This window comes from Plectropomus leopardus, chromosome 13 (assembly GCF_008729295.1).
Source record: "Plectropomus leopardus isolate mb chromosome 13, YSFRI_Pleo_2.0, whole genome shotgun sequence".
Classification (NCBI taxonomy): Eukaryota; Metazoa; Chordata; class Actinopteri; order Perciformes; family Serranidae; genus Plectropomus; species Plectropomus leopardus.
Window position 1 is genome coordinate 30,838,084 of NC_056475.1, and position 23,837 is coordinate 30,861,920.

Below are 23,837 nucleotides of genomic sequence, written 5' to 3' on the forward strand. Positions count from 1 at the left end.
CCACGTTGATATAACACGTGTGCCTATATAAATAAAGGCTGTTTTGAGCAAATGACCTGTCAGTGTTATTCAAATGATTACTTAGAAATACTGCTGTCCAATGGCTAGTGCCTGTTTCGCCATGTAACAGTTGTGTTGTTTGCATAGTGAACTTCATTTGTAGCTAAGTGCAGCTATGCCACACTGTAAGCTTAAAAAAAAAAAAAAAAAAACAATTGACCATTGACCTCACCTGTTTGTCATTCCCTGTGCTTCCAAATGTCTGTCTGATGCCCGTCTGCAGGATGTTAGACAGTCCCTCCATGCTGAAACGCTATAGGTCAAACCAGGACACACACACGCGCACACATAGATGCTATTATTAGCAACAAATGATCATCATTTCCTTGATTAAACTGAGCATATGATCAAGAATATTTTTCATCAGAGTGCAGACCCTTCAGCATCTCACACAGACATCATGGTGAAATAGGATTAGCTTTGTTGTTTATATTGCATCAGCATCATCATGCCATCGACATTCATATTACTTTAGTATTGCAGCCTCAGGTACCCAGCAGTCACCACATAAAAACACTGCTGTTGCATTGAATGAAGGGAAAATCCATTAGGTTGTTTCCCTGTTACTGGCCAGGAGGAGACTGGGCTGTTCCTGTATTAAGACAACAGGTCACTTAAGGATCTTTCCTGGAAGATACTTAGAAGCTAATGGACCTGAGATCCATTATGCTACCAGTCTGAGGGAGGGGAGAGGGAGAGCTGTCAGGCGCTGTGGTTTCACCTTTTTCTCATTTAACTCAGTGAAAACCGCAGCGCACATTTGCACAACATTATTTTCTTGGTAAATCTAGCCTACTGTGGTAGAATTAACTGTAATAACACTGATGAAAACTCAAGTTTGCAAAACTCTTGTGAAAGGGCCTAAATTGTGACACACAAACACTATTTGAAAGGTGTGTAAGTCACTATAGGCCACCCCTCCCTGCCTCTCACCTTGACAGGCATGCTCCCAGTCTTCTCAGTGTGGCCTGTGGAGGCTGTATTCACAGGAGCTGTCCCTCCCCCCTGCAGGCTCAGGGCCTTGTCCCGGCGTCGGCGTTTGCTGCTGTCTCGTTGCTCCCTCTGTCGGTTCTGCACCTCCATCAGGGCAGTAATGAATGTGTTCTTCACCTCCTTCTCAAACTCCAGCTCCTCACGTCGAGCCAGCTGGCTGACCAGCTCCTCTGAGTACTCGCGAATGGCGGCCTCCACCCTGTGCAGCAGCTCGACGAGCGCTGAGCTGGGCATCAGGCTCAGGCCTGCAGAGGAGATGAAGGCATAGAGAGGGATAGCTGGGTTTTATTTTCTCAACCATAGGTTCAGACTAGGGATGTAAGTTTCAGCTAATTTTACTTTTGAAAGAACAATGCTCACTGATTGGAAATTAACTGGTTAACTTTTCAAAAAAAGAAAAAAAACATAAAAGACATGAAATGCAAAATAACAAAATATCCTTTTCTTTTAGCCCTGTCCTCTGAAAATTTGTGTTGCCCCCTCAGGAGGAGCTACCAGTAGCTCATCCTATCAGACTGATCTGATGAACTAGGCTTCTCACTGGTACCTACCCTTACAAAGCAATTTTTTGACTCTTCTCAGGTCAGATATGTGTGAAAATTAAATAAACAACCTGTAAAACTGTAGTTATATGTAGAGTAGGTCATTCTGTAAGTTACAAATACATATACGGCACATTGTTTCCTCAGAAACACTGTTGGTTCGGGACAGCATTATTAGTAGCAACACTGGCTAACTTTACCTACTAGTTTTAATAATGATTCAAAGAAAACATTTTACTCAAATGTTTAAAGAACCTTTTAAGAAAAAATAATATTGTTCCTGTAAGGTTAAAAGCTGACTAAGACATAATTTTAACTGCAACATTCTGAGGATGTTTAGGTGATATTGAGAGGTGACAGATCATAGAATGTTTAAGCAATATCACAGGAGAGGGAGTGATGTTGTGCTCATATCATCACGGCTGTGATTCGGTTGTAGGCACGAGGCCGCAGGCCAAGTGCTGAAGATACTAAAACATTGCATTGTACTATTCTCAGAATGTTTATAGAACAAAGGTTGCTAGCTGGGTAGCTTGTTGGCTCCTACTAAACCAGAATGAGGGGCAGTGCAGTAAACCGTAGAGCAGCATAATTAACCTGTAGGCCGTAATGTGCGAAAATTCACTGTAAGTGGTTCAGTTTGAACAAACGAGCAAAAGATTGAGTTAACTAAAGCAGGACTTTTAGCAACAAAAACGGTCTTAATTGTTTTGCTATTTGGTCTCTGTGGCAGTGTGGCAATATCACAGGTTAAGTGACGACAGTTTTGCTGCATGTTGCTGTCTATATGATCAATCTCATAACAATTAGGTTCTTACTAAACAAAGCACAAGTGAATCCAAATCTGAACATGTATCATTATTATCATCATCATTATACTTTAAAATCAATTTACAGCTCATATACAGTACAGAGTATACAGTATATGAACAACTTGATCCTACGCTCATTCCTGCTCCTGTTGATGATTTTTCTTTCAAGCTATCAGACTTGAAAAAATTAATACATTTTATTATGAAATCAAGACAGATGTGTGTTAGGATCAAACTACATATTTTTAATCACCACTACTTTAAATTTATTTATCCTTTTGCCTCAGAAAAGATTAAATTCCTCCAAAGCTTATTAAATGTGCAATAAATTAGCTATTTCCATAGCACCTTCAAAACCAGCAGTACAAGTTGCTTCTCTCTCTCTCGCTCTCTCAAACTCAAACACACACACACACACACACACACACACACACACAAACACACACACAGAGAGACAGACACACACAGAGACAGACACACACACACACCTCTGTACTTTTCTGTTTGTATTTATATCTGTACACAGTAGCCAAATGTCCATGTTCACCTTTGCTGTCCTTGTTCTAACTGTCTCACTTATTGGCCATTAAAGCTGATTCTGCTTCTGGTGCACTCTAACAAATTAGACAAATCAATTAATGTACACGTCTGTGTGACCTTAAAGACGCTCACCCTCATATGCTTTTTTAATGCAACTCGGTCACTACATGGATCAACAATATGTTGGGTGATAGGACGCCTTATGGCAGAAAACACCTTGTTCTCTTGAACTCTCACCTATGGACTTGCTGGAATGAGATGACTAATGTAACCATGTGGATCACTAAATTAAGACTTGAAATGTGGGGGTGGGGGGTTGGCTGAACATGAATACTGATGCGTATCTCTCCTCTTCCCCAATAATAAGACGTGAAGACTGAATATAAGAGAACTTAGTACACGAGATGGACATGTATTGCAATATGTGCATGTTTGTCCTTGACCCTGGTGTCTATGCACTCTTCGAAATTGGCCTTAATGTTGGATAAAAAAGGAATGATGATATTAATGTCCAGCCTGGGGGGGGGGGGGGGGGGTCTCATCATTTGGTGTTTTAATGATATCAAGTAACATGCTTCAAAGAGAAATATTAATTGTCACCAAAAGGATACTACCAATAGAAGGAGTGATCGCCCTGCTGGCGAACCAAGCAGCTTCTTTGGCCGGGCAATCTACAAGGAACAACAGGCCTTGTGCAAAAAAACGTTAGACAGATTTTCTCTTTTTTTTGTTCATAGTCATGATTTGTTCTTATTTTGTCATTGATTTCTGGGCTATTTTCTCATTTTTGCTCTTCTTTTAAGTAAGAAACGGAGTGATCGAGTCGCCCTTACCAAGAGAACAGAAAAACAGTAGCTCAACTGGTAGAACTGGCACCCCTTCCACAAAGCTTATGACCTCACGGCAGTGGCCTAAGGTTTGATTCCAACCTTAGCCCCATGCTGCATGTCATCCCCTCTCCCTCCCACTGTCACACTACAACTGTCCTGTCAGATAAAGACAACCCCCCCCCCCAAAAAAAAAACTCAAATAAAAAATACATTACAAAACATGTTTATTTTTCACTCTACAAATTGTGCCCCTCTGCAAGGAAAATAATGCATGAATATTGTATATCTAATTTAGACTTGGTTTTATATTAATTATAATGACTGAATAAGTAAAGTTAAAAACATAAGTAATACTAGCCTACTCTGCCTTTTCAACTGATCCCAATTGCTATAATTTCAGTTTCTGCGCTTCCTTTGGCTAACCAGTGGTGGAATGTAAACTGAGTTCAATTACTCAAGTGCTTTACTTAAGTACAAATATGAGGAACTTTTATCTCAGTTGAGTTTTTTAATCTCATGTCACTTTTTCCACAATTTCTCTAGATGTGCTGCAGCTGACACACAGCTGATACGTGCCCGACAAGCGTTGCTCAGGCGGGCAGTGTGGATGCTCTAACTTGTTAACATGCAGAGTAAACATGTTCGGCGCTGCTCACACACTGCTGATGCGTGCTGTGTAAAACAGGCCTGGGATTCAAATATATAAGTGCAGCTCAAACAATCAGTCAGTAAATTGGGAAATTACTTGGCAACTATTTTTTTTTAGAATTGTTTAAGTCATCTTTTATGCAAAACACATATCATGTTTCTAGCTTCTCAAATATACCTATACTACTTTTCTTTTTAGTTATTTTTGACATTTTTGATGTATTATTCAATACATATTTAAACTCTTCTACATGATTACTTTTACTTTTAATACATCAATACATTTCCCTGATTGTACTTACATACCCGTACTTAAGTAACGTTTTCAATTTAGGGCTTTTACTTGTAACAAAGTATTTTTACAGTGCTGTATTTGTACTTTTACTTAAATAAATGATCTGAATACCTCCTGGACCACTGTTGCTGACACGACTAATGTTTTTTCACTGCTTGGTTTTTTATTTCCCCGTAACCCTAATACTGACACTCTGGAAAATCACATTTAACAGTACGTCATTTACACTGCTGCTGAGTTTCTTCTTCTTCTTACAGCCATTTTTAGTGCCATCTCTCTAGTCTTGGCATGTGTTAGTCTTTTCACACAGCACAAATCCTGCCCTTACATGGAGTTTAGGGGGCATTGCCTTGCTAACAGGTTATAATGAGCACACCTGATAAGAGCAAATTTAGATGGTTAAGACCATTTGGTACATCTGGAGTTGAATCTCTCTTACCAGAAAATTAGGAGAAAATATAAAAGACATTTAAGAGAATGTTGCTGCATTAAGGCCCAGTGTTTGACAGGAATGCAGTATTTTCACATCCCAAACCATCCAGTGTCAAGTAAGAAGTTGCATTAAACCTTTTACCTTCATATGAGCAGTTGTTGTTGGAGGCCTGGGACAGCTGCCTGATCTCCTCCAGCAGGGAGGGGTTAGTCCTGGAGGAGCAGTGGCTGCCCTCCTCTTCATCCTCCTCTTCAGTTTCGCCGGGATCTGGAGAGTTCTCCATCATCTCGACTATCTCCTCAATGACCTTGACGAGAGAGACAGAGTGAAATGGAAGGATAAAGAGAGATGGGTGAATGGGCAGGAAAGAGATTTGGAGACGGGGCTAAGTACACACACATCCATAACCGTCCATTTACCAGTAGAGTAAGGCCACTCAAATGCCAGAAGCTTTCTGTAGAAGTGTACATATCATACTTAAATCCATTATTGATGTCTCTACAGGTAACAGCAGTGTAGAGCGGAGGCAGGCATCTGTGAAAACTGCTGTACCAGCATGATATAAGAACAGCCCGACACTCCACAGCACATATGCTTTATTGGACATGATTGAGAGCCCCTCTGTGAAAAGTCAGTGGCAAAGAAAACAACATATGAATGGAAGAGGCACAGCTAGCAACACAAAGACTGTGCCTGCGGTTCCTCAGGGCTCTTATCTTGGTATCTATATATTTGTCCGGAAGCATTGCAAAGACTGAATGATCTTTTTCAATGTGCGATTGACAAACCCTTATACCTGCTTTGGTCTGCAGCCATCTAGATGACCAGAACTCCTTATCACCAGATTGTCCCAGAAATCATTGAGCTGCCTCCAGCTTGTGCAAACACAGTGGCTCTAACAAGACCTGGAAAATGTCAGCACATGTCCACTATTCTGGCCTCCTGCACTGGTTATCTGCAGTTATTGGCACTGATTTAAAAATTGTCCTTGTGTTTCCTGCAGTGGTGTAATGCAATAAAGTACTAATACTTTGTTATAGTACTTTTTGTATTTTTAGGGAGTATCAGTACTTTACTTGAGCTTTTATATTTCTGTCAATGTTCACTTTACTCCACTACATTTCCTAAATAAAATGTATACTTTTACTCCAATATATTACAAAATAATTACGGCTTGTTTTATCAGCATTTACTTGCACTTTTACTTTCAATACTTAGGTATATCATAAAATAATTTTTGATACTTAATTACAGTGTCGCTGCTCTTAATTCCAGTGTACACCCCCCTCAGGAAAAGTGCTCCTACCAACTCTAGGACTGTTAAAACATGGCCCGAAGGTGCCCCCCCATAAGCTGCAGGACTGCTTCGAGAGGACAAGCTGGGATATTTTTGAACATCAGGACCTGAAGGAGTACACAGAAACGGTCTCGTGCTACATTAAGTACTGCATGGACACTGTCACTGTGGACAAGCTTATCAAGGTTTATCCCAACCAGAAGCCCTGGATGACAAAAGAAGTCTAGTGCCTGCTCAGGGTCAGAAACACAGCTTTCAGGTCTGGTGGTGGGGCACATTACACCGCTGCTAGAGCCAACCTGAAAAGAGGCGTCAGAGAGGCCAAGGCTGCTTACAAAAGGAAGACTGAGGACTTCTTCCACAGCAACAACAAAAGGCAGGTGTGGCAGGGGTTCAGCACATCACCAGCTACAAATCCAGCAACCTTGCAGCCATGCATGGTGACACTTCACTGGCACAGGAGCTGAACCACTTCTTTGCCCGCTTTGAGGTGAAGCCACCAGAGGCAGCCACTTTACATCTATGAGCCCACAGCAGTCACATCTTCATGGTGGAGGAACATGAGGTGAGTCGCACTCTAAGGGTGGTAAACCAAAGGAAAGCTGTGGGACCTGATGGCATTTCTGGACGGGTGCTGAAGGACTGCGCTGCACAGCTGGCTGGGGTCTTTTCCAAGATCTTCAACCAGTCCCTATCCCAGTCCACCATCCCATCCTGCCTGAAGTCCTCAACCATAGTTCCACTGCAGAAAAAAACCACCATCAGCAGCCTGAAGGACTACTGTCCAGTGGCACTTCTGTCATTATGAAGTGCTTTGAGAAACTTGTCCAAACTCACATCATCTCAAGCCTCCTATCCGTGTTTGACGCACACCAGTTTGCATACAGAGCTAACAGGTCCACAGAGGACGCCATAGCCACAAATCTCCACATTTCCTATACACACCTAGAGCAGCAGAGAGCTACGCTAGGCTGCTATTTGTGGACTTTAGCTGTGCTTTCAACACCATCCTCCCTCACAGACTGATGACCAAACTGACAGACATGGGTCTACCTCACTCCACCTGCCACTGGATCCAGGACTAACTGTCGGCTCACTCTCAGAGGGTGAGAGTAGGCCCCCACATCTCCTCGGCTCTCAGCCCCAGCACTGGCTCCCCACAGGGCTGCGTGCTGAGCCCCTTACTCTAGACCCTCTACACCCAAGACTGTGCCTCCCCCCGATCCAGCAACAGCATCATCAAATTCGTGGATGAAACCACCATAGTTGGACTCATCTCTGGGGGAGATGAGTCCACCTTTTGGGACGAGGTGGAGCAGCTGTCTGTGTTGAGTACAGACAATAATCTGGTCCTCAACACCACCAAAACCAAGGAGCTGATCATTGACTACAGGAGGAACAAAACAGTCATGCAGCTCCTTTACATCAGCAGGGATTATATGGAGAGGGTCTCGGACTTCCAGTTTCTGGGCGTGTACATGGAGGAGGACTTGACCTGGAGTGCTAACACCACAGCACTGGTGAAGAAGGCACAGCAGAGACTGTATTTCCTGAGGGCCATCAGTAAAAACTATCTCACTCAAAAACTGCTGGTGTCCTTTTATCGCTGCTCCATGGAGAGCATACTGACATATTGCGTCTGTTTGTGGTTTGCCAGCTGCACAGCAGCAGAGAAGAAAGCGCTTCAGAGGGTTATCACCACCGCCCAGAAGATCATCGGCCGCCCTCTCCCCTCCCTGGCAGATCTTTACAGTTCCTCTGTAAAGCCATTTGTTGTTTGAACTGCTACCCTTAGGCAGACGTTACAGACTTATGAAAACATGGACAAACAGATTTACACACTGTCTTCTTTTTTTACCCTAGAGTCATAACTGTACTTAACACCGTCCAAATATGAACTGTGGATTTGAGTCGTACAAGCGAGCTGTGAAAACGTCTTTTATGCTTGTGTTTTTCCTTTTCTTCTTTATTTTTATTATAGTTTTATGGTTAGTTTTAGAGTAATTCTTATTCATTTATTTGTTTATGAAGCTTGCACTTTAATGGTTTTTGCACTTGATGGGGATTGCATCCAATTTTGTTGTACGTGTACAATGACAATAAAGATATTCTATTCTATTCTATTAATAATATTAAAGACTTTTACTCAAGTTACATTCTAATAGGTGACTTTAACTTCTACCAGAGTCATTTTCTGGTAAAATGTCTATACTTTTATTCAAGAATGGCTTTCAGGTACTTCATCCACCACTGGTTTCCTGAAGGCACAGGTAGGCCCTGACCCATGCCATATAGACGATTCCAGCAACCAATTTGTGTGTTCCGCCATCTAGTGGCGCCGGCATTGCTGTGGTGGCAATTGACTGCTGCCTGCTGACAGTGACAGCTGTAGATACAGTATTACACAATGACATTATAACATTATAGTGACAACAGCATGGAGGGTTGGACATTAGGCAGTGGTCCCCAGTTAGTGATGAAGGTATTTTATATGGATGGTGATCTTACCGTTATTCAAATTCACATATTATATATAATCAAGTGCTGTAATGTAACAGTAAGTTACTGTACCAGCTAATGTTAGCTAGCACAATCAATAAAGAGTTTCATTTAATCATTACAGACACAGCTCATTACAGCTTGCATTCAAACTTGCACGGGAGGGAGCCACCGCAGCAATGGGGACTTGTTCACTTCCAATACTTTCCCAGATTCATGTATTGTTGACCTTTTCCCTCCATAGTTGCAGCCGCTGCTGACCAACAAAAAAGAAAAAATCTGAATGGTAAGGGTACAGATACTTAAAAGAATATGATGGTAATTAAAAAAAACAAAACAATATGACTGTAAAGTGGCTGGTAAAAGATCAAAAGGCCAAGCACGATTCTGAGCCGAGTCTTATGTTACACCCTGCTTTCTTTTTCTCATTATCAAACAGGACACAGGCACACTGCTGTTTAATCTTAAGCACACACACACAGAGACAAACACAGACACACGCACACACATACACACGCACACACACCTGATCAGCTGTGATGAGAGGTTCTTCTTTCAGGCAGTTGGCGTTGTCATTCTTCTCATTCATCTCCTCCTCCTCTTTTTCGTGGATCTGCAGAATGGGAGGCCAAACATGAGAACAAATGGCTGCTTCAGTATACTTACTTAGACTCAAAGGCAGCCAGTCTGATTTGGAGTGATGAACTAAATCTACAGTAATTTTCTGAAAGAACCTTTTCATTATTTAGTATCACTTTTAAAAAAGCAATTTGCTATGCCATTTGTAAAAGTGTTTTAATAGGTTAAACCTTATTCATTTACTGATTTGCACAAAATGACTTTCAAAAAGTTGGATTCTGTTGTTGATGAAATGTGACTGAATATTTCACATTGGCTCTATGGATGGTAATATCGCAACAATTCGATAGAATGCCATAAATTTTGTACAGATATTCATGATTCCCAGACAATTTTCTTCTAGCACCACCAGCTCACATTTTTGTTTTTGAAAAATTACACAACTTGTCTTGAAATTTGGTCTAAAAAAATCATGTTGCTCTTAAGAATTTAGACTCACAATGGTAATCCCTGAATGTTTAATCTAGAGCCGACCTGGGCGTCACACGGTCCGTGGGCCGGATCCGGCCCACTTGATGGTTCTGCCTGGCCTGGGAGGAAACCACATAATTGTGTGTGTGGAACCAGTAAAATAAATAAATAAATAAAATGAAATAAAGTAAAGTGGCTTTTATTTTGAAATGCTTGTCTGTTGTGAGTCTGCTTCTTCCTGTGTCAGAAGTAGCGTCAGCTGCTTTGACATCTGACTGAGGCGTGTCAGTTTGTGTGAGCGTACAGGACTTTCATTTTGTTTGTGCATCACAGACGCAGGGAGCTACAATTTGGAGAATTTCTGCTACTCGAAATAAGTGTTGAAAAAAAGCATAACGTCGATCTTGAACGTAGAGTGTTTAGTCATGACTGCTACATATTTTTTTCACAGATATTGGCAAAGCAGTATGGTTAATTTGCAATGAACATGTTGCCGTACTAAAAGACTATAACTTGAGCCGTCACTTCGAGACAAAACACGAAAAAATATGGAAATATGTCAGAAGTAGCGATGATAAAAGCAGCAGAACCAGGAATGCTCACAGTCTCCTCTCCTTATACATATAACGTGGACACTATCCCAAGGGACGAGAAACTTTAACTCGCAGGCTTGCAGTCTTATGCACTGCTTGCACAGTGCTTCAAATCAGTGACATTACTAACATTTCACTCGTCTTTAAAGAGAGCTTCCCACACATTAGAAGACTAGCTCAAAGGATGCTCTCACAGTATTTTGTGAGGCTTGTTCTCCCCCAATTTTCCTTTTCTTTATTTTTTCTTTTACACTGACAATACAAAGTGACAAACAAATTAATGTTCTGATAAGCGGTAAAATAAGTAATGTGCATCTGTGTTTAGGTCAGGAGATAGCACTGGTTAGGATTTTTTCCCGATCAGGTTAAATCTTGCTTTTAAGGACCTTCAGTGTATCTTTGTATCTCTTGGCATGCTGAGAGATTTTTTTTGTTTGTTTTTTTGAATGGATATGTTTTTACCCCAAACACTCAGTTCTGTACACTAGCTTACAGACTCTTGATGTAGTTGTCTTAATAAGGTGCTGTTTGGAGTGATTTTAATTATAATATGTGCTGAGGAATTCTTTGGCCCACGGCAAAAATCTGGGCTTCTCATGTGGCGCCCCAGGAAAAATAACTGACCACCCCTGATCTACAGCCATCATCAGGTCAAATTTTGTATTTGGTCAAATTCTATGATTTATAAAGCCTGCAGAAATGATACTTCTATCAGTCTCAGCTGTACTTGGTGTTAAGTGGTGAAAGGCAAATGTTAACATGCTAAACTAAGATAATGATTATGGTTAATATTATCCATACTAAACATCAACATATTAACAATGTCATTGTAGGCATGTGCTTTCTCTGAAATATTTGTTGTTATGGTATACTTGGAGTAAATACAAGAACCTGGTCAGGACAAAGATTAAAAAGTTTTTCACTGCAGGAAAGATGGTATTTTCATAAAACTGAGCTTTCTATGCAGTTCACAAAGACAAATACGTTTGAAATTGTTGCTTCATGACCAGAGAAAGCAGAAGAATAGGGACGCTTTTGCTCAAGAGGTAAAAAAGCTACATCTACCAGAATGCACTGCACCGCTCCAGACCAATAAATGATCGCTCTGGTGGGTGATGTAATGCAACAAATAATCTCAAAATACAGTTTAAAAGGAAGCTAAAATGTGTTTCTGAAAACATTTTAGATGAGAAGTAGGCAATGCAGTAACAGAATGGTGTGTTATATTTGAGCAGCACTGCCTAGTTTTACAGTTTGATAGGAAAATGGTCTAAGTTTAAGAGAGAGGGAGCGAGAGAGATGGTGGGTCTCTCAATCTGTTTCTTTACTCCTTGTGTTCATGGTGGCGTACATATGGAAATGTGGAGGTACAATCTTTGGTTTGACACAGCCCGAGAGCCAGTGAAAATCTGCCAAAGAACTTCATCCCACAAATGTGAGCTGGGAGATTGTTATGGTACAAAGCTGGTTGAAAATGAGCAAAGTATCCCTTATAAGACACCATGGTAGAATAAAACCACAAAAATATTTGTCCTTTGTGAAATATTTACTATTGGCCTCTTTTGGTATAAACCCTCTAAATAAGAGCGACTCCCAACAACCCAACTGAGGGGAGGATCTATCTGAATATGAGCACTATGATGCAATAGCTCCCTCCCTCTGGGCTAAAAACATCTGCTCCGGCCTTGACCAGCACAAACATGGCCTAGACTGCTAAATGCCTGCTGTCTACTTGTATGTGAGAGCCAATTAGGGGAGGGGAGGAAGACGGAGGTCTCTGCTGAATGGAACACCAGTCAAGGTTGAGCGAGCATGTCTTCAAGTGTCAGCATGATATTATGTCTCAGAGAGAATGGACCAGTTAGCTCCTCAAAATGAAAAACAGCTATTTCTTTTATTTACCAAAACCATAGCTTTAACTCATTTCATTTTACAAGATTGTAATTTAATTAAAGTCCTCACTAATGTAATATTGTTTACTTTTTTAACAGACCCCATTGTTTTTCAGGCCTCTACCAAATAGATGAGATGGCTGTTCATTTACCATTATCTTACATTACAGTACTTTGAAAACATCTCAGACACTGTCGAAAATTTGGTATTAACAACAGTGAATACTGATCCCTTTTTATTTCATTAAAAAGAAGTGTAAATGTATCATCTTAGCATCACTACCTTTACCATAAAAGGCCAATTCAACTGTTTGGTAAAGCTTGGCTTTAGACAACAAAATAAATATATATTAATCATACCTGTAAAATTATTTTCCAATATATTTATAATAGATAAAGTTGTTAAATGTATTATTTAACAACAACGAAGCTTAGTTTAAAGTCACTTTTATCTTCACTACCTTTTCAATAAAGGGATAAATCAACCATTGGTAGAGCATGTTTTAAAAAAATCATTTGACCCTTCATGATTTATATTTCATGAATAAAGTTACTTACATCTTTTCAGTTAGACCTCTGAAACTATGTCGAATAAACATGCCTACCTTTTAAAATACCTTTACACAGAGCCTGTAGGAGGTGGACTAAAAAGGCAGACTACCAATATTTTAGCCTAAACTGAATGATCGAGAAAGCTCAGTCAGGTTGATTAAAGGTCAACATATTTTTCATTAAGACAGTGACTTAAAATGTGTTCTACCAAACGGCTGAGCAGGACATTAAAAGGAGAAAAAATGATTTTTTTCCCCTTTAAATTAATGGGGCAGACAGTACATTTTCATTTCTAAATAGCTGTCTTTGGTCAGATAAAGAAAATCATCTTTACTGTATGTGTTGCTAAAAGGCTACAAAAACCCAATTAAGGTCATTTTTCCAAAATACAAACGAAAGTTTACTTATTATTGGGCCTAACGGTACATTTCCCAGATCTAAAGCAAACAGAAAAATGTGGAATGACATGTACCTCCTGGTCAGAAAGATTGCCGTTGAGTCCCTCTGAGTCGTTGCCGTCCCAGGTGGAGATGTAGTTGTCAGTTAGAGCATCCCACACACTACAAAACAACACACAGACACATATATGCACACATGTTAGCTTTCAAGTAGCTCAAAAATATCAAAACAAGCATCAAGACATTATTTTGGCTTCGCTCTAAAGACTGCCCATTTTTAAGCTGGTGTATCCATACAGGCTGTAAGACCGTTATATAACAGCATTAGGCTAGAGTTTGGTGTTTTATCTCCCTGGTTATAAGACGGTCCACTCAGCCCTGTCTTCAGCAGCCTGCAGCTCAGTCAATATTTCAATGTGGCAAGTCAATGATGGTGGTCAATACGCAGAGCTGGAGACTGCAGAGGAACAATGCACAACAGAAAAAAACAGCTTACTACTCAGTTAAAGGTATCCTTAGCAGAGATTTAGATAAAGCTCCTCACATCATTGTACCAGTGGTCCCTGACTGTGACCCGCAGCAAGCATCTGTCTGAGACAATGACATCAAACTGGGAAGAGAAGTCTCCTTTGTGCTTTTCCTCCTCTGCTGAGAGGTTGGCTCAGGCCTGCTGCCCTGCTCCCAGTGGCACTGCCCACACCCCGACACACAGTGGACACCATTCAGCTGACAACTGACCTCACCAGCCATGCCTGCATGCCATTACTGTATGCACCAGCACATTAACACTTTGCTCTGTGATGAAAACGAAGCATAACAAGTGTTGTATTGAAAGAAAATTAAGAACAAATCTTGAAAAAATGAAGTATATGAAGCATATTAATAATTTTGTGCTAAGAATATTCTAATGTTTTTCTGAAAGTTTGATAAACTAAAACAACACCATTCTGTAAATGGACCCTATGCATTCTGGGGAAGTTGCAGTGTTTTTGTTGTTTTTTTAAAATGTTATTTTTTGGGGGGCTTTTATCATCTATAATTGTTAGCTTAGCTTAGCATAAAGACAGGAAAAGGCAGGAAACAGCTTACTTTGCTCTGACCAAAGATAAAAACATGTGCTTACCAGTACCAGCTCCCCGTACATTTCTATACACTGTTTCTTTACTCTGCAAGAAAACTGAAGTGGAAATGTGAAAATGTAGAGGGGGGTATGCAAGACTATGTCTTCCAAGGAAGCATTTTTTTTTTTTTTTAAATCTTTGGTCAGAACTGTGCTACTATATATCTCACTCCATATTTTTGGCAAGTCCTGCCCCGGTGTGCTGTGATTGGCTGGTACTCATCATATCGATGTCTAGAGATTGCAGACAGTTGGGGTTAGTGTAAAGAGGTCATGGTTAGAGCTAGTTCTAAATAATCACAGCACAGTAGGGCAGCAAGATCCATAACAATGCATCAGAACCAGGCTAGCTGTTCCCTCTGTTTCTAGTCTTTATGCTAAGTTAGGCTAACAGGCTGCTGGCTGAAGCTTTGTTGTGTAGCTGTGCAGTGTAACTGACAACAATAAATATTGTCCTCACATCTAACTGAGTACATTTCCCCAAAATGTCAAATTGTTCCTTTTCCTTTAAATGGAACTAAACATTTGAAATGAATTGAATCACCACAATACCCACAACAACATATGGACAGCTCATACTGCATGCATAACACAGGGACACGGTTTCGTCATCAGGCCAGCAGGAGCTGGATCTCCATGTTACAAAGCTGTCCTGCTGTATCTGCTGGCCCGCAGCCACTGAACACAAACCATTCTGTTTAATATTCTAGGTCTCCATCAGCCTGTCCGACTCACTCATATCTGCATTTCTAACTGCAGGGATTAGGCCAAAATGTGCTGTTTTCAACCAACCAGCAGATTTTTGCTGTTATTTATCACCATTATCCCTTTAAATCAGACCAAATCTTCTACTGAAAAGAGAAATGTTTTCTTTGCCATAACACAAGACTTGGCTGTCAGTGAACATCAGTACTGTCTTAGTTTCTATTAATAGCTGCTTGCGGTGAATAAATATCTATAAATGAGACGCAAATTGATCTTGAATTCACAGAACAGACTGATCCTTGCCAGAATTTTTGTGAAAATGGAGGTTGGAACAGTTGTTATGTTTGACTGTGCCATTGTAAATTAGTGTAAGGAAGTATGTTCCTGTCTTGGTCATAACATGCAGATTAGTTTGGTTCTGTGGACTCATATCCACCCACAGCCCTGTGTCCTGTGCTCACAAATCAGCCAAAGCTTTAAGGACTCATTTCTAGAAGCAATTTAATAGTGTTTGAAAATCATGTTTCCAAAAACTCTCCTCTTACACCTACAGGCGGGCTATTTTTAGCCTGATTCATATCCACCCAGTGTGAGGACGTGTGTTTCCGCCTCAGAGCCTGCAAGCAAGAGGAGGCGGAGGATCTGGCAGTCAGCTGGTGGAGAGGCAGAGACAGAGAAACACCAACAGAGCCAAAGCTAACTGAGGCGTACAACGCTGCACATTGAATAATTCAGCATGTAGCCCCACAGTGGAACTGGGGAGGGTGGGGTCATACTGCTGATTGACTGCTTGTTTGGGATGCTGCGGTCTGTGTGTGGAAATATTTTGGCAGTTGTCATGTGTGACATGCTTGAGCCATTGTTTGGCCTTGATGTGTATGGTATTAATAGCAGCCTAATGCTAGTGAGTAATTAAAGAGCTGAAGGGATAGCCTGGCTGTGGAACTTTTAATATGTCAATGTATCTGAGCTCATCAATTTATGTTCCTGTTTTAAAGCCAAAAATACTGATACACATACTTTTTATGTTACGTTACTTAATCCCTTGAAACCTGGAATGAAAACAGCTTTCTTGTGCTGTGTTGAGATGCCTTTCCCAAGCTATTTAACCCGTGAAACCTAAGCAAATTGGTTGATTCCTTTCTAAATGTGAAAAAATAGAGGTCCGCACACTGAGAAGCTCCCCTTTAAAGGATTTTATTCTGTGAAAATAAGTTTATCTTGGATCCAGTACCGACTACAGGATGTGCATGTTGTTTTTTGAATCTCCTTGATTCCTTTGAAAAATGTGGGAAAAGGCATTACTAAAAGATGACAAGAAAATGACCTGAAAATTGGTTAAAAAAAGATGAACATTCTAAAATTCCAGGAAAAAATGTCCAAAAAACTTTATGTGCAATATTTATAACCATGCATCTAAAATTATGTTACAGAAAAAATTGATAAATATTTTGTAGGATTTTTTGTGTCATTTTCTTGTTTTTGTTTTTACTCTTTTTTGTTGTTGTTTGTTTGCCTTTTTTCAGGTAATTTTCTTGTTACTTTTTTACTAATTCCCTGCTAATTTTTGGGCCATTACTTGTTAAGCTGCTTATTGCTTTCTACATGTTTTTTTTTGTTTCAAATTTTTTTTTTTTTCGTGAAGAGTGGCATCATGATACATGGCAACCAGAAAAACATTTTCTCTTCCTTTTTTATCACAAACAGTAAGAACAACAGTGAGGAGGGCTACTAATTATTTGTTTGGGTTTTTTTTAAATAAATTGTCCTCACATTATAAAGTGAACACAGAACATAGAAAGAAAATAAATAAATAAATGGAGAAGAAAAAAAAAAACAATGAAAAACCCTGACCCACCCATCCTCCGTCTCAAGCCCTCAACCCTTCCCTGGAGAACTACTTAATGTTACGCATAGTGTAATTCATATATAGGATTTGAATTAGTTTAGCCTGTCAAATAGGAGATTAAGGGGTGCCAAATCTTACAAAATTCCCTGAGTTTGTTTTCTACCCATGTTTTTTTAAAGTGAAATCAACTTGCTCAGGTTTAAAGGGTTAATGCTGTAGGTGCCAGTGTATGTAACTGAACAATAGTATAACCATTAAAACAGGATTTATACATCTGTGTGGAATGGACAGGGTACACTGTAAAAAAACAACAACATCGTTTTAACTTAGAAAAGCTAGTGTCTGCATGCCTTAAAATTGTAAGTTGAATGAATTCGAGAAGACAAGTTGAGGTAATTTTGTAATAATTCAACTTGTCTTCACAAATTCAGTCAACTTAAAAAATTATGGCAGCCTGTTCAGTAACCTTTTGAAGTGAAAACAAATGGTTTCTTTTTACAGTGTCGCCTATCTTAGGCACAGGTTCTGTGTAGACTCCTAATTTATGCATCCTTCTATTATAGGACAATTTTTTTGTGAATCTTGTGGCATATTGGAGCCAAGTTTTGTAACTTTACCTTGGTTAAATGTATCCACTGTTTCAGGCTTGATATGAGTAGAGGTAAAGTCTGCTAGCCTTAGGGTTAATTTATACAACGCAAAATGTCTAAGACTTATGCTCAAAGTGTTAGCATGTTGCATTTGTGGAGAAAGCATATCTAGCAAATGTGCAAGAAAGTGTTTTGTCTGTAAACCTTGAAGGTGATGGAGCCTGGTTTTGTACTCATATTTAATATTGTTGCGATTAAGCTATGTTTAATGTGAATTTTGATTCAATTAAACTTAACTACACTTCACAGAAACACAACACACGAGCATAAAAACACCATAGCCAACTAGTCCTTCGGGGATGTAGCTGCAGAGCAACACAGACACACCACAAAACATGTAGGATATAAATGCTCACAACTACATTGGCCACTTCCGTAGGCTGCAAAACTGTAAATCAGTCTTAAGACTTCAGTTGTGCACATTGCAGACTTAAATACATATTAACAGACTGAAGAATGCCACAAGAGGTGGCTGGATATTTCCAGTATGTGGACCATGTGCTGTGAATATTTTAAAGATAATAACTGTGGTCACTCACTCTTCATCCTGCAGCCTCTCCTCATCCTCCTGGTTGTGTGACTGGTTGCGTATGGGCGCCAGGCCCTCCGTCTTGGTGTTGTAATTGTGGAAGCAAACATTGAGCTTCTCATCAAACTCGTTGACCAGGTCCTCCATCGACTTGAAGCTCATCATCTCAGAGAAGTTTTCCAGCTCTGAGAAGTCTTCGCGGGTGATGGAGGCCAGGGGGACAGTGGTGGTGGTGGTGTTGGAGTAAGACGAGTGTTTGAGCGCTGGGTGGTCCAGCTCATCCATGCGGCAGGGCCGGAGATCCTCGAACTCCTCATCCAAACACACAAGAGGGGCTTCCATGGTGTCCCCTGTCTGTCAATCTCTGAGCCCTGCACAGAGAGAAAGAGAAGGTGATTAGGGCTGCACAATATGCAAAAAAAAACCCATATTGCTATTTGTTTTAACTAAAAAATGTTAGTGTCTGAGCTGCCTTGCATTTTTAAGTTGACGGAATTTAAGATGACACATTTAATCATAACAAAATTACCTCAACTTGTCTTCTCAAGTTAAAACTCAAGTAAAAACAATTAATTTAATTTAACAGTATTGTGATTGCAATATGAGTTGCAAATTTAGTGGGAATTTTTGCATTTCAGCTTCACTGAAGAAATATAATAATGATAATGATGTGATTTTTGCTGGGGTCTGCACAAAACAAGCATGTTCCCAGAAAGTGTGAAAGGATACTAATTGTTTTAACATAAAAAGGCTAGTATCTGGGCTACTCTAAAATTCTAAGTTGACTGAATTTGAAGTTGAGGTTATTTTGTAATAAATCACCTCAACTTTTGTAATAAATTACTTTCTCCTCTTCTCAAAGCCAGTCAACTTAAAATTTTAAGGCAGTTTGGACAAAAACTTTTTTCAGTTAAAAAATCTCGTTTCTTACAGTGTAAATCTTGAATATGATTTGCAGGCAGAGGCCTCTCTGTAGCACTACAATGCTTCATTTAAACTGGTATGTTGTGACACATTCTAGCTTTATCAAAAATTGCTGCTCCAATAGTTTGGATATTTCCCTTGGTCATATTGCACTTTTGATAATATAGATTAATTGTGCAACACTAGTGTGGACATTTTATTTGCAGTTTGTTTTAAGTTTCAAATGTGTGTTCAAAGAAAAACAAAGCAAAACAGTCTGTCCTCATCTGTCAGATTTACCTTCATCCCCAAGAGATTTATCTGGCGTCTCCTAAATCACGCCTGTCCCACCTCATGTGGAATCTATGGCGCCATGTTGTCTGGACAAAGAGGAGGTAAATTTGCCAGAAGGGGACCAAGTCCCAAAGGGAGCCAAACCAGTTGGCTGTACTGGTAAACCACAGTTAATTAAGTAAATCATTTGGGATTTAACTGATGAGGTTTCCAAGATTCTGGGACATGAAACTATAGGAGCTGTCATGGTATATAACATATTACAGTAAGGCTAATTATCCTGATGGCCAAGAGGTTTCATAAACATCTGGGTACAAAATCTGTCCTTTACTAAACTGTGTCATTGATTGAGTCGGACACTCACAATGCTGCTCTGAAAAAGATTCTGACTTAAAAAGCTCATTTTCCAGTCTCAATACCAGCATGTATATTAGCTGTGGTCTACTTCCACAGATACATCTTGCCAGCACAATGATACCTATCAAAGCACTTTTGGGCTCCTGGCCTTCTGACAGACGTCAGAAAATTACTTCAAAACCTAACTATAACACATTACAGATAGGTAAGGAATCAGGAGGCCCAGGAGATTCAAATGTCTCCAATTTTAGCCTGTCAAATAAGGCAGCCTGGCACACCATTTAGGAGAATATAGTTAACCAGTTGAAACTATAGAAAAAATGGCTTGATTTCTTACAAAAACATGGGAAGTAGTAAGTAAGTAGTAAATGCTCATGAATTGTATCTGAAAGCAGCACAAGAAAACTGATGTTGCTCAAGGTTTCAGAGGGTTACACCATGGCAATATATGGTATACTGAAATGTTTCCTTCAAAATCAGTCAAGAAAATTTTGGTGCCATTGTGTCTAATTTATTATCAACTTGTTCTGTCTCACAGAGATATGAGGTCCCTACAAAAACACCATTTGCAGTTTGTTCTGGTCAATACAGATCATTAACTGTTGGAAAGCCTTTTTTCTTTCCCACAGTGGAGCTCTGCGATATCTTTGGGGTGAACTCAGGACATTCCAAGATCTAATAAATAACTGTTTACAATTAAGATCTGGCCTGTGTGTAGTCTTCCCATGGCAGATAATAACAGTAACATAAATAATTTCTTGTTGAACTGTAAATAGCTGACACTCTGGGGTAAGAAAATGTGCGTACTACTCATACATAAATGAAGTGGAGTAGATTTTGGGGGAAAAAATATTAATTTTCTTCCACAAACAGCAATTATCATTAAAAATACGTTTTATATTTTATACCAAATGAAGTTGTTGGCATCTTCACAGTGGGAGTTATGCTCACTCTGGAATGGTTCTACTGGGATAAATCACATGATCCAGGTATGTCAAGAAGAAGTTTCTGTGTTTTGGAAAGTGGCAAGCAAGGGTTGGTTTAACCCTCTGAAACCTAGAGCACTTGTCTTGTGCTGCTTTCAGATGGCTTTCACAAGTATTTATATCCTTGAACCCTAAGGAAACTTGGTAAAAATGTTCCACAAATTGCAAGAAAATAGAAGATTTAGAAAATAATTTTTAAAAAGCTAGGGAAAAATGTGTAGGGGAGGCACAAAACAGCTCGGGAAAAATTACATTATTATCAGAATTATATAGTTGAAATTATTTTAAACACTGTTTTCAGGTAATTACTTTGTTTATAAAAAAGTTTGGCAGAGGAGTACTACTTCACGTGTAGTTTTCAAAAACAGGTGCTCTTTGGAGGAGACAAGGACAAATATGACGAAAAAAGAAGGGTAAAGTTAGACTTGTTAAATCTTTTTTCAATAGGTCAAAGCCACAAAATTCCAAAGGTTGTTTTGTTAAAAAGCTTTAATAATTGATCCTGACGCCTATGCACAATTTAGAGTCTTCATCAGGGCATGTAAAAACAAGTGCCAGCTAACAGATATAACAAATTAACAGTAAATTAGTAGATTTATAAAATTATTTTTGAAAAACTTGGCAAAATGTCTAGGGTGGGGGCACAAAAAAAGCTAGAAAAAACTATATTTATTTTTATCATGATTACATAGTTAAATTATTTTAAATACTATTTTCAGGTAATTCCCTTGTTTATATGATTTTACTTTTTCTTTTTTAAACTAATTTTCAGGTAATTTTCTTTTACTTTTTCCTAATTTCTTGCTAACATTTGGGTCATTTCTTCTTTTGCTGCTCTCTGTCTTCTTCCCATGTTTTTAAAAGAAATCATGCCAATCTGCTCAAGTTACATAGGGCTGATGTTACAGGTAGTACTTAAAAAAACTAAACTTCCTTGCTCTTGAATAGATTCCTTGTTTTGATTATTAGTTCAGCTTCCCTATTAGATAGATTATATAGAATTAATCCAATGATGATTATAGCTCACAGACACTACGAGAAAGCAGCTCGCAGTAACTGCAGTAAATAATTTTAATAGTCACTTTTTACTTCTTTGTTACGATAATTTGATAATTTGACTGTACAGTAAAGAGATAAAATAATGAGCTCTTAAGGGCCATTAGTAAGAGAGGAATGAAATTAAATGTATGAAACAGCAGAAATGACTAAACTGGGTGCAAACAGAAGCAGCCAGACTCTTCAGAGAAGTTGTGCATCGGTCAGGTCATCTGACGCAGTGTAATTACAGTAGTGAGGCCTAAATCTCATCCTCTGTGCTTTGCTGGACCGTGGCCTGGTCTAAGTGGGTGAGTACAGAGGAGCCCATTTGAAAACAAGCTTGTGCAAGCCTCTTCCTTCTCATCACACCACTCAGCAAAGTGCTGCTCCGTCATCAGCCAGATAGTGCTTTTCAGGGTCTCGTCCATTCTCCCTGTAGCTCTCTCTCTTCTCTGTAATAATAAAGGGATTTAATTTTTTTTTCACTGCATCTACTTCATCTGTGGCTAACATTCATTTCTCATTTCTTTGCTGAGAAAATGACTCTGTGTTGAATAAATCCTTGCAGCAGAAATGGATCACCCCTTTGTGTGACAGTGACTGACAACTTGCCTCCGTCAATGGATCCAATTAAGGTTATTTGATCAACTCAAATAAGGAACATTAGTCGCTGACTCTAACCTTGCCATGGGGACTGTTTGCAGGAGCCACTGATGTCCGTTGCTTGAAAATTTGGCAGGGGTGAAAAATCACAAATTAAATTTCCTAACAGCACTTCTCAGTCATGCTGTAACATTTCTATTTACTGCTGGTTGGCCCTAGAATATCTGATTTTGTTCCGGCAAAAAGAGACACATGAAGTGACAGCATCAGCAGGATGAAGGTGTGTGAGAGGTGCAGGTATTAAATGTCTGCATAGTGTGTTTAGAATGTGTGTCAGCCTTTTTTTTCTGGATGTGACCTTCACAGAGAGTGGTGGTGGTCTCAGGTGCGTCTCTTGGGTCCACAAACATGCAGGTATGAAAAGAGCCAATCACAGGAGCTCATCAGAGGTCATTTAATGCAATGGAGAGAAACAGCTACTGGAGGAGGGATAACAACAATAACATGACCAAACAACAAATCAAACACCCATTCGGTGCAGGTTTTCTAAGCATTTTTCCTCTGACAGAATAGAGTTTGTCATACACAGAGTCCATTTTTCACATTTTGGTTAATTTAATTCTGAAATAGGAATCTTGTAAGAATGTCAACACATGATTATTGCTATTTAAATCAGTTATGGTGACCCTGCCTTGTGTCAGGACTATGAAATGAAATCACATCTATAATGACCCTTCTCCTCGCTAAAATTAAAGACTCCAAGTAGAATTGTAATCATATTTGTATTCAAACTGCCTGTAAAATCATTATTTAGTCCCACATAAATATAAAAAAATGGATTCCACTTCAAATCAATAATAAGGGTATTGTGGCAGAAATGGAAATCAAGCAAGTGCATGTCATCAGCTCATCAGAGGGAGAGAAAAAAGAGGAGAGTGGGGGAGGGAGAGAAAAGGAGCGAGGAAGGAGAGATGGAGGAAACCATGGTTACAAGGCAAGGATGGAGGGTGGATGATGCACAACGAGGACCTCAGAGAGGTCAGGACTGGAGGAAAGAACAGCAGGATGATAGCGTGCAGCTACAGTAAGAAGACAGATTACCTGCAGTAGACGTGCCACTCTTGTTATGGCTTGGCGTTGTCGGCAGGATCTTCTCAGACAGGCAGAATGTGTGTCTAAGCCTCCCTCCACTGCAAGAGCCACCGATGAGCAGCAGCAGTTACATTCATTCCAGGATGAAAGAGAGAGAAAAAAATAAAATCAGGGAGGTAAAGATGGCAGCGTGGTCTGAGCTTTGGTCCGTATCCCTTCCCTCACCCGTTAGCCCGCAGCCACCCTTATCTGTCCTCCCACAGCCCGTTGTTTTCCA

The 23,837-nt window shown here is 39.7% G+C and overlaps 1 protein-coding gene across 1 annotated transcript in view; it reads right to left on the bottom strand.

The window, feature by feature from the left end:
* The window catches only part of fez1 (fasciculation and elongation protein zeta 1 (zygin I)), a 31,381-nt gene extending 7,544 nt beyond the window's left edge, over nt 1–23,837 (bottom strand). The window contains exons 1-7 of the mRNA XM_042498607.1: nt 23,570–23,837; nt 18,298–18,658; nt 13,509–13,596; nt 9,476–9,562; nt 5,295–5,460; nt 994–1,298; nt 233–313 (exon numbers count right to left, since the gene is read on the bottom strand). Coding sequence (XP_042354541.1) covers nt 233–313; nt 994–1,298; nt 5,295–5,460; nt 9,476–9,562; nt 13,509–13,596; nt 18,298–18,629 — 1,059 coding nt within the window. The 5' untranslated portion in view covers nt 18,630–18,658; nt 23,570–23,837. The remainder of the gene's footprint in view (nt 1–232; nt 314–993; nt 1,299–5,294; nt 5,461–9,475; nt 9,563–13,508; nt 13,597–18,297; nt 18,659–23,569) is intronic.